Below are 18,968 nucleotides of genomic sequence, written 5' to 3'. Positions count from 1 at the left end.
TGTGTGTGTGTGTGTGTGTGTGTGTGTGTGTGTGTGTGTGTGTGTGTGTGTGTGTGTGTGTGTGTGTGGCTCTATAGATACCGTAAGGCCCTGTCTAACAACTGTACTACTGGGACCTTGGGGAAGTACTCCCCCATGAGACAGAGGTGTCCCAGTCAAGCCCCCAGAGGTCTTCAGCTGCTCACCAGTGACGGGGCACTCATAGCCTCCTTGGAGAGGAACATCACTTACCTAGTCTTCCTGGAGGAGGTTAGGGTCTTATCTGGAGATCTTATCAGACTATAGAAGCCATGTCTCTCTTGTAAAATAGATGTTATCTCAATTAAACTAGCCTGGATAAATAAAGGATATAATTAATTAAAATGAAGGTGTCTGCTATGCATATATTATCTGCCAGTAACCTTTATTCTGCTGTTCCATGTTACTCTGAATCTTATCAACTGTGTGTATTGAGAAAGGATACAGTATATGGTTTGATTATCAGACAGTTCTCATCAGTGTGACTTATACTGTAGCATGCTACGCCTTACTGCAGCTTATGATACTGCTGTGAATAGATCAACTACAACCTAATGTTACTAATCATGTACTATGTTGCCATTTTATTTTTTATTTTTCCATAAATGTGTTTTTCTCTTTGTAGGGTGATGGCTCCCTAACCAGTTTAACAGTGGACTTTGGGGATGGCACAGCCATATCCTACGCTAACATTAGCTCTGTAGAGGAGGGTATCAAACATGTCTACACCAAAGTGGGCATCTACAAAGTATCTGCTACAGCACGTAACAGCCTGGGCACTGACCGTGTGCTGCTCTACTTACATGTCACCTGTGAGTTAGGTTACAGTATCAGCAGAGCCAAACCTGGGTTTAAATTGTATTTCATGAACATAGCTGAACCTTTTGTTCTGTTACTCATATAACTAACCTAAAGCTTTCATTGTGGATGTCTGATTTGTCTTGTGTCTTTTGCTATTGAAGGTCATCTAAAGCAAGTCCAGCTTTCTGCTCCCTCTGTGGTTATGAAGAATAAAGCAGTCAACCTAACTATTGTACTAAAGCCAAGTCATGTTGGGACAGTCATCTATCACTGGTGGTTTGATAACAATGTTGAGGTTAGCTAACACTTTCACTACATCTTTATTTTTCAGGGAAGTTATATCACTCGCTGTATTCATTGCAATATTGGTTTATACTGTACACTTTGGTGCCATCAAAGCTGTGCAGTAGTAACACTAATTACTCTAATAACAAAATTGTATTCATAATTGAAGATCAATTTAATAAATTTACCATACTGTTACATGTTACATTTATTGTCATTCAACTCTACATAGTAATGTATAGCCCTGTCATCTCCCATCGTATTACTAACTTCTTATCGCATTGAACACAATGAGTAATATTATGGGAACTGATGGGGCTATGTAATTTAGTAATGTTTTTGTTCTAAAATAACCAACTTCAACTTGTGGCACAAACTCTTAAGACTCTGTCTCATTGTTCTGTTCTTCTGTTAGCCTGTGGTGACCCTAGTAGGAGGACTATCCTTCACCTTCTCCAAGGAGGGCATCCATACTGTCACTGTCCAGGTCTCCGTTGGCAACACTGTCCTGCAGGACAGGAGAACTGTGGCTGTCTATGGTGACACTTTTCTCTTCAGCCTCTGGGCCATATTTACAACAATGGATTAAGTTAAAACAATACTGAAGTATCATATTTTGCTAACAAACAAGAAGTAAATGTTTTTACATATTATGACACCAGAAATAACATCTTTAATATTTCTAGGAATTGTTTTAAAGAAAAAATATTTTTTTTCCTACAGAATATTTCCGGTCCTATGTTCTAGCCTTTTCCTCTAACCTGGACACCCTGAACCCTGGTGTGGCTGAGTGGAGACAGGACATCAGTAGAGTTGTCAAGAACTCCATAGTCCAAGTGAGTTCTACTACTGCACTTTATCATACAGTGCTATATTCTACACAATGGACCAGTCATTTACATTACTTCAATTATGAAGTATCGTAACATTTGGTGCTCTCAGATACTTTTTCCAAACAATTTGGTGCCAGAATGGTGATAAGTGATTCTCATGTACTGTGCCTAAGCTGTAATTATGGGGTAGGCCATGCTGATTATGGTTAATAATTGTTACCTTGTAATTTCTAAGCGCAGTAATTGTTTGCGCACAATGTGACCCAAACTCCTTCATAAATCGTTCATTGATGTCAATGGAAGATTGCCACAATCATTCAGGCTTGTCCATCCATGAATAAGGGCTTTGACCCCTAAGTTCATACTGGAGTGAACTCTGAGGTAAAGTGCTTCCTCCCAGTTCCCATTCTACTCTCACAGGATGTCAGAAAACTAGGCACTGGGTTACATAAAAGGCCTGGGTGCAGTAGCTGCTAGGCTATATATATAAACTCCACAGTGGCTCTCAGTATGAAACATTTACTTTGACCTTCTGTCTTGTCAGATTTTCCCATGTTTTACAGCAGAAAAGTGACAGGAGACCTCTGGTTACGGCACAGATGCACTTAAAAGGCTTGCCCTTTACCAAAGACTGTCAAATTTAACTTTTTGTGTTTGCGGTGATTGGTGCATTATATCCTGACAGTGACTTGTACTTAGTCAAATGACATCTTAAGCAATGTTTAGCCTTTCTCAAAGTCAGTTACAGAGTAATGCTAGGCTACAGTAAATGACAAAAACTCAAGTAAATACAAAGTAAATTGAGATGCTAAATGGTGTCATCCTTTGTTTGTCAACAAAGGTCACAGGTATCAGTGGAGAGCAGCTTTTGGTGTCAGTGCTTCCTGGTTTACAGACAGCAGCAGAGTTATTCATTTTACCTGAGAGAAGGTCAATGGAGCGGACACTCGACGGGAAGGGGGCACACTTAGACCAGGTACTCATTATCACTATTACATTGTGTGCAGTCTCGAGTGCTGGTATGGGTGCAGGCTTGTGCTCCAATTAAGCAGTATGACACCTGATTCTACTTATCACAGTCTTTATTGAAGACTACTCTATGGTTAGTTGATTAGTTGAATCAGGTGTGTTGCTGCGGTTGGAGCAAAACATGAACCCACACAAGCCATCAAATGGTTAAGATTACCTGTCCCTGCCATAACCCATGGTGAGATTTTCAAATGACACAAATCCACATTTTTAAATGATTTCCTTATTGATTCTGCCAATTTATTTTCATTCATATCGTTAAATTAATGTAATCATGCCTTAATGTTAATTTAAACAACAGCTTTGTAATAACAGCCTCATCATAGTCATACTATATCATGGTGAGAGGATTTTTTTCCTTGATTATGTTCTTCACATCACAGTGGGTTCTCGATGTTCTAATAATTACTTTTTTTTCATTCACTGCTTTAATCACACATGCATGCAGATTTAATGTTCTTTTTATTAGAGATAAGAGCAGTACACAGCATTTAATATGCTTTTGAAGAGTGTTACATGTTTCGATCACTAGGTGGCAATGGCCTCCCATCAAAATATGACTAAACATGGCCAGCTAATCAAACCTGCAGCATTCGTCCCTGCACAACATTGCACTGCAACATCACAAATTATTTCAGATAACACAACACTTATCATCAGATTAAAATAGTTGTAAGACATCAAATTTAACTCAATCATATTGGGTTCATAAACATTTCGGATTTGTAATGTTTTTATGCTGCTGCTAAAGATTTGTAGATAACCCACAGCATTCAATGCAGCTGTCGACATGCCACATTTTCGTCTATCTCAAGCAATCATGCATGTACTGTAAGAATAAGCTCATCTGTAATCTGTGCATGCTATAAAATAGCACTATAAAATTCATCGCAACAAATACACACAATTCCTCTCTCTCATGGTTAGTCTTGAACTGAATTAATAGGTCTTTAATTACAATGATGCATCATGTAATTGAACCCATGACTTATAGTGGGCCAGCCAGGAATGGGGAATTAAAGGGATGTATTTATCTAAAGCCAGTCTGATTACCTGGCAGAACCTCATAGACAATGGGGTAATACATCTTAGTTCAGTGTTTCATCTTCGATGTGTGTGTGTGTGTGTGCGTGTGCGTGCGCGTGTGCGTGTGTGTGTGTAATGTCTGGAGCAGCTTATTAAAATGTGTAATAGATTTACTGACCCTGATATGCCACTAAAATAAAAAGTAATTATTCATACTATGAAGAGGAGTCTAATTTTAACCTAAATTTAATTTTAATTTTAAGTGGATAGATTTTAGAAATAGCGAGATGGAATAAGTGACGCATGGCTAAGGACTCAAATGGGCTCTGGAAAGTCATTTTGGCCTCTTCTTAAATGATTGCTTCATCTAGGTGTGAAAACCACAGGAAATCAGTGAACTATGGACAAAAATGTAATTTGGCTATTTTGAGATTGTAGAATTTGCTTGAATTGTAAGAACTTTTGAAGGCAGTTAACTTTTATAACACTTCATACTTCTCCTAATTTAATATTATAATGAAACAAAAAAAAAACACATCTTAAACCTAAAAAAACCACTAGTGAAAGAGTAGGTATTGCAATATAGGAAAAGCAACACATTCGTTTTTTTCAAATGTCAAAAAACCCATGCCTCTCCTAAACCAAATGCCATTTTACCTGATAGGATTTCCATCGCTGTGATTGTTCCGTCAGACATCCGCAGACATTGAATTACAGTAAGCTTTTCCTAGGCGTATCAACACCTGCCCCCCTTTTCAAAACGAAGCAGCAAAACATTTTTACAATTCATAATTTAAGCTAGTGGAAGAAATGATTTAGGTTGAAATATTGATGACTTTGAAATGGCAGCGGTAACCAGAAACATGCTCAATTTCTCCTCCACAGCTCTCTCAACTCCTGCTAAGTGCTCTGAACCAAGACCTCATCCAGTTCACTCTGCGACCCGGTGTCCAGGTCAATGTTTATGCCACACGTTTGTCTCCAGGTTAGTACAGGTCTCCTGTTCACATACCTGGGTCATACACCTGGGCCATACTGTTGTAACACCCTTGTCATACACCTGGGCCATACTGTTGTAACACCCTTGTCATACACCTGGGCCATACTGTTGTAACACCCTTGTCATACACCTGGGCCATACTGTTGTAACACCCTTGTCATACACCTGGGCCATACTGTTGTAACACCCTTGTCATACACCTGGGCCATACTGTTGTAACACCCTTGTCATACACCTGGGCCATACGGTTGTAACACCCTTGTCATACACCTGGGCCATACGGTTGTCGCACCTGGGTCCTGGGTCATACACCTGGGCCATATTGTTGTCACACCTAGGTCAAATACATATGTCCAATTAATCTAACTCCTTGAATTAGCTTGTAGTATGTCTGCACGTTTGTCAGCATAGCTCTTCTGCTCATACAGTTTCCATGCCTGGGTGAACTACTATGTCAAATACTTCAGAGTAACTGAGGTGTGCTTGATTTAGATTGGAGTTTGTTTGCACTGTGGGATTATTTTATTGGTTCAGTTGTACAACAAAATCAAGTGCAGCTCAAGATATTTGAAAGTATTTGACATGTGACCGAGGTCTGACTGTCTAAAACAGACACAGGCACAATGACGTACGGATGTCACATTAGGTTTTCTACAGTCCCTGACCCATCCTCAACCCTGAAGGAATAGTGCCAGTGGTGCTACTGTATGTGATAAAATGACATTTTACTTGAGGTCAATTTCAATTGTCAGTGTCATGATGCCTTTATGAGATGAAATAATCACATCTTGATTATTACAGTTGAGTGAAATTACACAATGGGTGACACCTCCTGCCAGTTGTGTGTCATATTGAAAGACTAACCACACTGTTTTCTTCTTTTCTCTCCCAAGCTCCTCTTTTGGACACCAGTGAGACTAGTCACAACGTCACAGGAGTCATCATGCTTGTGTCCATCGTATTTGTGGGTCTGGCCATCTTTGTTGTCTATAAGTTCAAAAGGTACAGTATCCTGGACCGGTCCTGATAAAAAAACGTTTTAGTTGTTATTTTGACTTATATCCATTACCAAAACTAATTGTTTGCAGCAAACATGCAGCTAACTTGTGGCATATTTGCTATAAAGTTTGCCACAAAATATTGCCAGTAGTTTGCAGCCCTTTGCCAATTGCAGTGAATCTCTAGCAAATCTTTGGCAGCAATGAACATTTGTTGCCCCTAGTGGTGACCAGTTAACCAGAAGTGGCAACAAGTGGTGAACCTCCAGTAAACCTTTGGCAACAAAGCCTATTTGTTGCAACTAGAGGCAAATGTTCCAGAAAGTGCTTTGAAGTTCAAGGAAGCGTGCACAATCAAGGATACACAAGACACCTGTCATCATGACATCACACACAAAGTCCGTTGGTGGTCAGCAGCACAGCAGAGGAGTAACGGGAGATCCCATTGAAATTGTACTGGTGATGGTAAGTTAAATCACTAATAATTAAGCAAAATCCTGCTATATCAACTAAACTGCCTGAATTGTAATGTCATGAGGGTTTTTCCTGGCTTTTTTTTGTAGCCAGGGGCAACATAGCTGTCCCTCAGCCATCAGCACTTGTCTAGCTATAGTACTTGCATAGCTTACTAGCTACAACTAGCTAGCTGTTGTAGATGGATTCATTCTCTTGTCCGAGGAAGAGTATGTGAGATTATGGTTCTATGACAATTGATGCTGCCTGACACACAGGTGTGCACAATTATTATGGTTGTTCATGAGCAATAAACAACATAGGGACAAGTGTGCAAATTGGATGAAAGTAATTTAATGTATTGTATTTCCATGTAAAAGCATTCACTTTGTTCGGTTCTTTCCTTTTTACTTTTTCCAACAGAACTATCTGGGATCACCAGGACTGGAGAGCTCTGCATCCCATCATATTGCACATACTGTAGAAAAAGGTATTAAAGGAAAAGGAATTAAAGGGAAACAAAAACAAATATTGCCTAGATTTTTGATTCTTTATTAATAACATAGTGAGGTAATTATTCTGGTTCTGTAATTATTGGTTTCCAATTTTTTCACTTAACAATCTTTAGAGGAACTCCCATTGTCCAAAGGTGACCAGAGCATCATAAATGACATTCAATCAGTTTTCATTCCCCTCATCCCCAAACTGATAATAATCGAACCAGGTGAGGCAAAGTTTGGCTCGAACAAATGCATGTAGCTATCAAGGTACAGAAGGCCAACCCTGCTTAACATTAAAAAACATAACATAAACCATTTAATTTAAGATAATGTTCTTCTGTTTTGTGTTTGTTTTTCAGTGTATGCCATCAACAAAGGTTAGTGAATGACCGTAGGATTGTAGAAACTGACTGACTACAGGGCTGTCTACTCACACCCTCAAAAGGTTATACCCTCAAAAGGGCAACATTTATAAACCTGAGTTGATTTTGTATTTTTTCCGTAGCTTTTTCGTCTTTAAAATTGTTTTCTCCTTATCCATCAATTGTAGTGGTTCTAGATTAATGTAACTTTTACCCTGTAAAAAACTGATTTAGCCCCATTAGAACTAACACGGTTGAAACCCCAGAAATATCACTTTATTTTTCCATTTTTCGGACGCTTTTATCCAAAGTAGTACACACAAAGTACATTTGTCTAAAGTAAGTGAATCATCTATCCATCAGTCATCATAAGCAACAATCTATGCTAGGACTAGGTGCCATTGACAGTCTTTTTTTTTTTCATTTTTATTATTAACAGAAGCGGAACTGTGCAGAGGGGTAGTGAGGGTGAAAAGGTCTTATGAGGGACAGTCAAGATGTAGCCATTTTTCTCTCTTATAGCCCCCATAGCCATCACTTGATATCATGTTTTCTCATGTGTACTGTAGCTGTATTAAACAGTCGAATAAACGTCTTATTTTGAATAGATCTTTGCTCTTTTTCTTCATGGTTTAAAGGTGAAGGCATCTTAATAATGCATGCAATGAATGTTGGAATATTGTTTTCATTGTACTAAACCTACTTTATCTGAACAATACAAAACTGAGTAATGCAAAGTACGATATTGTCCTTTGTTCACCAGAATATCACCATAAATGTTTAGCACAGTAAATTTACAGAAAGTGTTTACCGGAAGTCTGCCAGAATTGTTTGCCAGAGATTTACCAGAGGTTTGCCACAAAAAGAATTTGCATGTGAAAATATGACTTTGCTACATATTTGCAGCAACGGTTTGCCACAATGGTTTGCCACAACATTTTGCCACAACAGTTTGCTAGAAGGCCTGCATTTTGGTAAGGGTACAGTATGTACTGTATATCTTTGAAGCCATACTGTAATCGGCACCAATGTATAAGATAGTTCCTATCTCAAGATTCAAGATTCAAGATTCTTTATTTGTCACGTGCATACAAGTATACAGTGAAATGCAAAAGTGACAGTGCCACAGAGTAGTGCAATAATACAATACGTTTTAAAATAGAATAAAATAAAATAAAATAGAAGTACTAAAAAATATACAGTATGAACAGTATAAACAGTATAAACAATATAAGCAGTATAAGCAGTATAAGCAATATAAACAGCAGATGGATGATTATGTGTGTGCATCTTTCTCATTCTCTGGGATATGACAACAGTATCATCCATTCTCAGTCTAGAGTCTAGTGAACGTGTGTCAGTGTGTCCTGCATGTATCAATATTCATCTATCTGATTTTGTGAGCGAAAGTTGACCTTTCCCAAATGCTAAACACAGTCATTCAGGGTGAAGCGTTCAGCACAATGGCAGGAAAGGTTGAATAGATAAGGCCTGAGTCAACACAAAATATACAGTAGCATATTAATGAGTTGTACATCCTCTGTTACTGCACCACATCTGACTTGCAGAAGAACATACATCCATTTAATGTCTTACATCCATGAAGCACTATTATAATATGCACTATAACCTGTAGGACAAGGAAGCATGTTCATTAAGATAAAAAGATAAGAAATCTGTGTCCATTGAAATCATTGATCATAACATTTTTTATTTGGCACTAAGTCTCAAAAAGGTAAAAACAGATTGACAAAACATACAAAATTAATATAATTGTAAGTTAATAACAATAGCAACAAATGCACCCTGAAACCTATTATTAGAAGTAACATTTCACACCTGTGTGGTGCCGCATTTTCCACCATATCCACCAAGCAAATAGCAGTAAGTATACCATAATTATATCTTACCCAAGTGATGAGGCCTATATCTTTACTCAATGTGTTTTGCAGACTTGTGGCAGAGAAGCACCATCAGATCTGTGCCTGTAGACCAGGGCTATTATGTTGCATTCCTGATGTTTTGGTTTGTAATTTCCCAAGGGTTTCTCCCGAGGTCCATTCTCATTCTGTCATGTTCTCCTGCCACAGGACTCTTTGCATGCTTCTGACCATGCTTTCTTCATTTTCTGCCATCTCTGGTCCAGGGTTTGTTGTTCTTCCTCCTCTTGGGAAAATACAAACCCATAAATAGGCAAAGCAACACAAAGAACAAGAAGAACTAATGCAAAAGCACAACAATAGTACTCCAAGGCAGACAAACAGGTGAAAAAGAGTATACAAAATGACAAGAAGCAATTTCTAAACAATTTGGCAGAAGTAGAAGAAGCAGCAGCTCAACACAACATGAGGGAGTTCTACTACACCACTTGGAAGCTGGTAGGAAAATGCACAACCCCCGACAGACCAATCATTGACGAAAGCAGCAAGTACTAGTAAACAAGAAGACCAGTTGAAGAGAACACTTCAGGGATCTGAATAGGCCTACATCAACAGAGCCAGCCAACATCCTCCCAGTACAACACCCCATTCAGATCAATGTCAATAAGCCCAATAAACAAGATATAAAAAAGCCATCCAAAAACTGATAAACAGCAAAGCACCAGGACTTGACGGTATACCTCCAGAAGCCATAGACCCAGAGAAAATAACCAACTCTTTGGGCAGATTTGTGGCAAAGAAAAAGACCATGCTAGTGGACATAAGGACACCTGTTAAAGCTTCACAAAAAAGATAACCACAGAGACTGCAACAACTATGCTTTTATCTGTACCAGGGAATGTCTTGAACAGGATCATCCTGGAAACCCTTTCAAACGCACTGGACAAAGACCAACAAGCAGGTTTCCGACAGGATAGATCATGCACTAACCACATCACCGCCCTCTGCATTATTGTTGAACAGACCCTGGAATGGAACAAAGGTCTACACCTCATGTATCGACTTCCAAAAACCATTAGACAGTCTGGACCAAGACACCTTGTGGAAGTTGATGGCACACTATGGCATACCGAAGAAGTTCATAACCATCACCGAACAGCTATACCTACAATCAACTTGGAAAGTAATACACAACAGACACCTCCCCAACAGCTTCACTGTAAACACATGAGTTCAACAGGGCTGCCTGCTGTCCTCTTTCTCATGACAGTTGATGCAAGAACCACATTTTTAATGCTAAGATGAATATGGAACACCAAGCAAATATCAACAAGAAAAAAACTGTATTTTCAACTCCAATGTCAAATCAGTCTTACTATACTGGACAGAAAAATTGAGAACCACAAGACAACAAGCAATAAACTACAAACATTCATAAACAAATGCCTATGACACTTACTGGGAATACACTGGTACAAACACCATAAGAAACAAAGAGCTCTGGGAAACTACACAAATGGAAATCCAAATAAAGTGCAGAAAATGGGGCTAGATCGGGCCTTGAGGAAACCACCAAACAACAGAACCAGACAGGCTCTAACCTAGAACTCACAGGGAAAAATAACAGAACTAAAAGAAGAAAAAACACAAAACTAAACCCGATGGAGAACATTTGTGGATGACCTATGCTACCCAAAGAGCAAAAGGGCTTAAGTCAAGTAAGTCACTAATATTTGCTCAGGCTGCTCCATTGACTTCATGTTAATCCCCTATCTTTTTCTGTACAACATATATAATTTAAAGGGATGTTTCATCTTTTTAAGATGTTTTCCTGCTTTGGCCCTGACCAGAGCATGTGAGCGGAGCAGGAGTGGAGTGAACATCATTTGAACGGACATCAAATACCACTCACATGGCATGATCCGACCAACATATTGTGCAGATATTCCAATAAATCCTGCATGGAAACGTGTTTAGTCAATGACCTGATAAAGCCACACCAGCCCTCCTACTACTGCGTTCCAAGACAGTTTCACTTTCACTTACATTACTGAGCAAATCATTACTTCAAATAACAAATATGGTAAACATTATGTCAGTCTTTGTTGAATGGGTTAAATTATTGTTTGAAACAAAGAAACAAATGGAGCGAATTTTGAGTGACAACCTTTTTTCTGTGAGCAGTGAGCAGTTTAGGAGCGAAGTGCGGGAGAGGATGTGGAGCGAGGGAGCAGAGCACAAGCACAGCCTCGTGAGCCAGGAGCGGCATCTCCTACCTTGGCTGTAGTTGATTAGCCCACACAGTTTCTAGTTACATATGTTGGTCCCCATAGGGCCCCATTCATTCTGTATATATGTCCAAAACACCTTGCAGGCAACCCAAATCAACTCATATTATGACAGAATCCCTCTCTGAAGTCTTTGTCTGCATCACATTTTTGTATCTCACTGTAATCCGCTTTAGCATTGTGTAACCATGACAATGAAAATGAATAACAAAGCATAACAAAATGAAAACAACAAAATGACAATAGATATACAGTGCCTTCAGTAAGTATTCACCCCCCAGGACTTTTTCCACATTTTGTTGTGTTAAAACCTGACTTTAAAATAGATTATTATTTTCTTTAAATTGTCACTGATTCACACGAAATACCCCATAATGTACAAATTCATTACAAATGAAAAGCTGAAATATCTTGTCAATAAGTATTCACCCCCTTTGCTATGACACTCCTAAAATTAGCTTAAATGCAAAAATGCAAAAAGAAAATTTCAAGTCACTCAATAAGTTGAATTGAGTCCATCTGGATAATAGTAATTGTGATTTCAGAAGGAGTATCTTTGTTTATATAGGGTCTCTGAATTGCATAGGAAGCAATTACACACTCTGTGGATTAGGCTGTCACTACCAACTCAGCAAATTTAGTAATTTTCTCTTGATCCTGACAAACTCCCCAGTCCCTGCCGGTGACAAGCATACTCATAACAGGGTGCAGCTACCACTATTTTTCACACGAGGGATGGTGCAGAAACTGCATGGGATGTGCTGGATTTGCACTCAAGTTAATGCTTTGTAGTAAAACCAGATAAACACATTTCCACCCACTTTCTTTGCTGTATCCCTTGAATTCATTGTTGCAAACACAACTATGGATTTGAAATAGATTTTCTTTCATTAAGGGATTCTCTTTGGCCGGTTATGTAGACCAATTTTGTAGAGTGACTGATGATGTTGTCCCATCGGCTCTGCCATTCAACTTTGTAGATTTGTGTCTCCCTAGGCCTCGGGGTTGCATTCCTAGGGCAGTTTTGTTCCTCTCCATTTGCTCAGTTTGAAATGACAACCTGACCCACAGAGTCTGTAATTGCTTCCTATGCAATTCAGAGACCCTATAAAACAAATATATTCATTCTGAAATCACATAAACTATTATCTTTGCACTCAGATTAAGTCAGTTCAACTTATTGAGTGATTTGTTGAAGACATTTTTGCATTTGAGCTTATATCAGGAGTGTCATAGCAAAGGGGTGAATACTTATTAACTCAATACATTTCAGTTTCATTTTTAATTAATTAATACAAATAATAAATAATAATAATAATTTTCACTTTGACATCAATGGGTCATCATTTGACCCAATATATGTATGTATATATATATATATATATATATATATATATGTAACTACAAACATATCAACTACACTCGAGCAGGGCCAAACCAGGAAAACATGTTAAAGAAGTGAAATATCCCTTTATGAAACTGTATGAAACTTATTTCCTGCAGGAAGATCCCAGTCATCAATATATACACAGAGGAGCGGTCAGAGAAAGAACAGGGGGTCATTCCTACTGTGGCTATCCCAAACCCCAAGGGAGAGTTAGTGACCTCCCTGGAACAGCTGGACACAGAGTCAAACACCTGTGGCATAGGCACAGGTACAACATCCTTCAAAAAAGAACCTGGCCCATAACCACCTCTCAGAGTGCTGATCCAGGATCAGGACACCACCTGTACATATCATAAAAAACTTCACAAATCCTAGATCAGCACTCATACTCTGAGACACTTTGTGAATACTGTATGGGCCCTAGTCTCAATAGCAAACTCTTATAATTGTATATTTGTTTTGCATTTTACAGGTATATTTCAATGCCAATGATTATGTTGTTTTGAAGTAATACACCTAGTGTACGTTTTCACAGTTAGCTCAAGCACAATAATGTGAAATGTAGCAGGAGATTGCAAATGGACCAGGTGTTCTTTTTGTATTTATAAATGAGTTAAGTGTAACAAGAATGTAGCAGTGCAGTGAAGTGATAGCATTTTCATGAATTAATCTCAATGCAATTCCAGTTGATTTACTCCCATAAAAAGTACATGACTGCAAGCAGGAAAGATAGATGTGCTTGCATGCAAAAAATAGATATGCTCGTATGCAAATGCTGAAGTAATTTTATTTTCTCTGTCTCTTGTCTTACCTCTCCCTCGGCTAGGGTATCTGCCATCCCACACAGACATCAAACTCTCCGATGAAGTACCCCATGTGTTTTAATGTTGTGAGCATAGCCGACTCAAAAGCAATACATCTTCTTTGGCAGTTACTTCCAGCAAGCTATGAAACCATGGACACAGTGAATGGTCTCAAGTGTTTTTCTACCCATGCATGGACGGCTAGTTCATTCTGTGTGCTGCCTGGACTCTCAGAGGAGGAGACTGTACATATTTTTACTTGAAAATTGTCATTTTTAATTGAAATAGACTTGTATTTTTGCAAGGACATTGTAATGAAAATGGTCTAAATACAAAATTGTTGAACTAAAGATTATTTGATTTAGCTGGTCACAATGATGTGTTTGACTAGAAGACATGAAAACAGCAAAGCAACAGTTATGTTATGTTAATAATATATTTGAAAGTGTCTTTTCATTTCTGGTTGCTCTGGATCAGGTGGATGATGTATTTATTATGTTTTTGTTAAGTGTACTTTGTTTGACTGTCTTCATAAAAGTAATATATTTGAATGAGACGAAGAAAAAGGGAGTTGGCTAAATGTTTGGTTTAGAATATCCTGAGTCATTATGATTTGTACATCAATTTATCAGTGGTGACTTGTGTAATGTAGTAAAAGTGGGCCATGCAGGATGTAACAGTCTACTGAAAGTCCCATAGTCACAATGGCCCGAACTTGAGATATCACATGTAAGTCAAACTTCTACATAAGTCTCGTATTGATATCAATTTGAGATGTATGTCAAAGTGTGAGTTCTGTGTTTGTTTCTTAAGTTCAGACCATTCATAATTTGCTTTTTACAATGCTCAATGCACCACATGATACACTGTTACTTCAGTACTGTACATACTGTACCAATTCCAGATGGCTTTGTTAATTGGTCAGAAGGTAAGAGCATATTGTGGAGCCCCAGTACCCCATTCTTTCAAAGAGACTTTTGACCCCAGGACATTCTATGGTATACTCTACAATACGGAGCCACCATGAGGGGATGAAGGACTTACCATATAAAATGTCAGACATTCTGGAGTTCCTGAGGAGGTTTCAGGATGACAAAGGGACATACAGTACAGTACAGAACCTGCATGGTAACTTTGTTACATTTAAGTTACTCCCACACTGGATATGTGCCAGGACATCACATCGGTTGGATTCTGCTGCTGCTGTTGCTGCTGTTGCTTCAACACTCAACTTACAGTTCAATAGCAGGAATTGCCATCATTGCATTCTGCCTTTGCCTCTTAGGCCTTGTGGGCAAAGGCTTCAGATCCTACCACCTCTTTTGCCATGAGGGACAGAGACTGAAGACATCTCTCCTGTTGACATAGTCTGCCAAAGCCAACAAACAGCACTGAGACTGTTATAGCTGGTCTGGTGTCTGGGAGTTAGAGAGTTACAGAAGTTCTTTATCTAGCTCTCTTTTTAAGTGTTGTCAGCATCACACGTCAAAGAGACAAATTGACGAGAAGTTTTCCTCTTCCTTGGCACTTCTCAGATAAAGACTGAAGCCTAAATAAACTATCACTCTTTGTCAGACAACTACTGTAGCTGTCTCTCCAGGACAGACATCAGAAGATCTGCTCTTATTCAGCGCTTATTATAAAAAACTAAATTTGGTACCCTTTGTTAAGCAGTGTGTACATAGAGTACTGTACATATTTGTTTGCATGGTATTTGTTTTTCTCCTTTTGAAATGATATACTAGAGCAAGACTTTATTTGGAGAGGTGTAAAGTATTTTCCATTTGCAGACTGGCTAGCAACAGCATTGATTCTGAATGTTGTGACTTTAACTGTTCCATCTGGTCAGATGGGTTTTTTGTTTTGTTTATATCCTGCACCAGCCAATGTGGGTTGAAAGAATAAACAAGAAGCAAAATTACAGATTGTATAGTGTGGTGTGTGTCAACCTGGGACATGTGCATGAGTTACTGTATTTTTGCTCAATATCACCTCGCATGCTGAATTTTCCCGATGTTTCTGAAACATACCTGGGTTGAAATGATAGTACACCCTTTGAAGTTTGGCCTTTTGAGACTATTTCCTTGGCGCATTGTGCCATTGGGCAAACTAAATCAAGCACTCAGGTCAGATGTTGATGTTGAACTGCACTAAGGTCTGCAGTTCAACATCTGAAATTAAGAAATCAGTGCAGCTGCCCCTAAAGGTTAGTTATAAAGGCAGATTTAGTTAATGATTATGAGTAAGTAAGACACAAATGTTCTAATATATGCCAGTTTTAGCAGGCACTTTTATCCAAATTGACTCGTGGTATAGTGTCCTTGCTAGTGCAATAAACAACACAGGACCATTGTCAGCGTCGAAAAATTTGATGGTGGTGAAGAAAGCACAGTGGGATTGGATCACGATAAGAAAACCATTCTGAGTTGCTCCTATTCTGCCCATAAGAAGTATTATTTAGCATACAACATGTTCAGAGGAGGAATTTGCATATGCTTGAGGGCCGACTGGGAGGACAATGAAAGCGCCAAGCAGCCTGGAGTGCATCTAATGGGCTAGTTCCACATTTATCCCGCTGTGCAACAAATTAATTATCCCCCTCTCCAGGAAATCAACACACACTCAGGGAGGGGTTTCATAGACAGAAGAGTAGCACCTTGAATGAAAAATGTCCCACCACAATACCCTGCGGCAATATTGTGTTAGCCGCAGTGTGAAATTGATGAGCATGTTTCCTTTCATTGAGTAGTGCATTATGGTATCTGTCCCTGCAACGAATCATCCATTAGCGATTGTCACCGTTCAATTTGATTGTGGACCGCGTAACTTCCCAGGGCTGTGAGAGGAATACGGTAGCGATAATAGGATACGGAATAATGAGAAACAGAAGAAGTAGAGTGAGACTCTAAGGGATTTGATGGATGGTTTTGCAATGATGAGGATTGGTGGTGTGTGATGATATGGTGCTGAAATGGTTACACAGAATGTAAAACTGAAAAACTAAGGATGCTGTTGTGGGGTATTTGTACTGTAGGCATATTTCTGGGAATTTAAATTGAATGTCCACTCATACAACTATGGTGTCTGACATGTTATGGCTTATCTTTAGCTTCTTAATGTTAATGTGGTAGGCAATGGTTCAACTTTTAACTGTCTTTTCAAGATTATCAGTCAATGTTGGTAAATGCACTTTATTTTACCCAAGTAACTAAATAACTGTATTGATTTTAAGATTTTAACTTGACTGGACTTCAACTTAAAAATATGAAAGAGAGCACAAAAGAACAAGCTAGCACATGCCCAGAGACCATGACAACTGTAAAGTCAGTGAGCGGCAAAATCTGACACAAACTTATCAGACTTCTAGCAAAAACAGATGAGTTCACAGTCTACTTCCTAGATCATGAGGGAGTGATGTGTATACACCTGGCATTCAAGAGGGATATTTGTTGTAGCCAGAACTCACACACTGCAACACCTCAGGATAATATGTTATACAATATGTTATACAGGTTATACATCTATAAAGCTGAGGGGTGTTTGAGGTGATCATTATGACTACAGACACCCCCCTCACAGCCCTGAGGTCTTACGTCAAGCATACAGTATGGTAGTTTTCGTCACTTTTATGGCAAACGAATTTCACAATGTTAACTGCTGTTCAATAACACATGGCAGTACTTTATGGTAAATAACATGAATGCTTTTTTCATGATGGTCATTCAGTTGGTTTCTTTGAGGAGCATGATGTACTGTATATACAGTACGTCAATACAATACTGTAGTCTGCATAATAGAAAAACATCATTTCGTAAAAAAAATACATTTATTTTGAACAATTTGAAAATGACATTTTGCTTACAGTAAGAAAGATTAATTAAAACAGAACAGAGCATCAGCATACAGTAGCTAACAAAATGAACAAGACCGCAGTTTGCTCATGCACCACAATGTCTATCAATGTTGCAAAATGTTCAACAAGACCATCAGACAAAATGTTTAATAAATGCTTTCATTAATATGTTTAGTAAGCTTGACTGACTGATTTTCTTACCAATCATAGTATCTTACATGTTTCTGATGTTAACTGGTGAGTTTTGAAAAAGGTGAACACAATTGTGAATGTCAAATTGGATGTCACTAGATATGCCCAACACAAATATAATGTACGAATATACATTTTCATCACTCAAACTGTACAGTACACCTTTTTAACATAAAAACACTTAACACTTCAAAGCCCTTCTAGATTTTTACTACCTGCTATCTGTTCATCAACATACAGTGCATTCAGAAAGTATCCACATTTTGTTAAGTTACAACCTTATTCTAAAATTGATTAAATTATTTTTTCCCCTCATCAATCTACCCACAATACCCCATAATGACAAAGCCAAAACAGGTTTTTAGAAATGTTTGCTAATTTATTAAAAATAAAAAACTGAAATATCACATTTACATAAGTATTCAGACCCTTTGCTATGACACTCGAAATTGAGATCAGGTGCATCCTGTTTCCATTGATCATCCTTGAGATGTTTCTACGACTTGATTGGAGTCCACCTGTGGTAAATTGAATTTATTGGACATGATTTGGAATGGCACACACCTGTCTATATAAGGTCCCACAGTTGACAGTGCATGTCAGAGCAAAAACCAGGCCATGAGGTCGAAGGAATTGTCTGTAGACCTCCGAGACAGGATTGTGGCAAGGCACAGATCTGGGGAAGGGTACAAAAACATGTCTGCAGTATTGAAGGTCCCCAAGAACGCAGTAGCCTTTATCATTCTTAAATAGAAGAAATTTGGAAACACCAAGACTCCCATCGTCAGGGAGGTGACCAAGAGTCACTCTGACAGAGCTCCAGAGTTCCTCTGTGGAGATGGGAGATCCTTCCAGAAGGACAACCATCTCTGCAGCACTCCACCAATCAGGCTTTTACGGTAGAGTGGCCAGACGGCAGCCACTCCTCAGTAAAAAACAGCCTGTTTGGAGTTTGCCAAAAGGCACCTAAAGGACTCTCAGGCCATGAGAAACAAGACTCCCTGGTCTGATTAAACCAAGATTGAACTCTTTGGCCTGAATGCCAAGCGTCACGTCTGGAGGAAACCAGTCACCGCTCATCATCTGACCAATACCATCCCTACGGTGAAACATGGTGGTGGCAGCATCATGCTGTGGGGATGTTTTTCAGCAGCAGGGACTGTGAGACTAGTCAGGATCAAGGGAAAGACGAACGGAGCAAAGTACAGAGAGATCCTTGATTAAAACCTGCTCCAGAGCGCTCAGGACCTCAGACTGGGG

At 38.9% G+C, this 18,968-nt stretch overlaps 1 protein-coding gene across 1 annotated transcript in view; it reads left to right on the top strand.

Annotated features, from left to right (window-relative positions):
• The window catches only part of LOC310822369 (VPS10 domain-containing receptor SorCS1-like), a gene marked incomplete at both ends in the record, with an annotated part of 62,929 nt that extends 49,184 nt beyond the window's left edge, over nt 1-13,745 (top strand). Inside the window, 10 exons of the mRNA XM_083694708.1 lie at nt 78-249; nt 644-830; nt 981-1,114; nt 1,520-1,643; nt 1,828-1,940; nt 2,779-2,913; nt 4,878-4,977; nt 5,886-5,994; nt 12,977-13,128; nt 13,687-13,745. Coding sequence (XP_083550834.1) covers nt 78-249; nt 644-830; nt 981-1,114; nt 1,520-1,643; nt 1,828-1,940; nt 2,779-2,913; nt 4,878-4,977; nt 5,886-5,994; nt 12,977-13,128; nt 13,687-13,745 — 1,285 coding nt within the window. The remainder of the gene's footprint in view (nt 1-77; nt 250-643; nt 831-980; nt 1,115-1,519; nt 1,644-1,827; nt 1,941-2,778; nt 2,914-4,877; nt 4,978-5,885; nt 5,995-12,976; nt 13,129-13,686) is intronic.
• Nucleotides 13,746-18,968: the final 5,223 nt, after the last annotated feature.

The sequence above is a fragment of the Argentina silus genome, assembly GCF_951799395.1.
Source record: "Argentina silus genome assembly, chromosome: X".
Lineage (NCBI taxonomy): Eukaryota > Metazoa > Chordata > Actinopteri > Argentiniformes > Argentinidae > Argentina > Argentina silus.
This window is presented reverse-complemented; position numbering and strand designations above follow the sequence as displayed.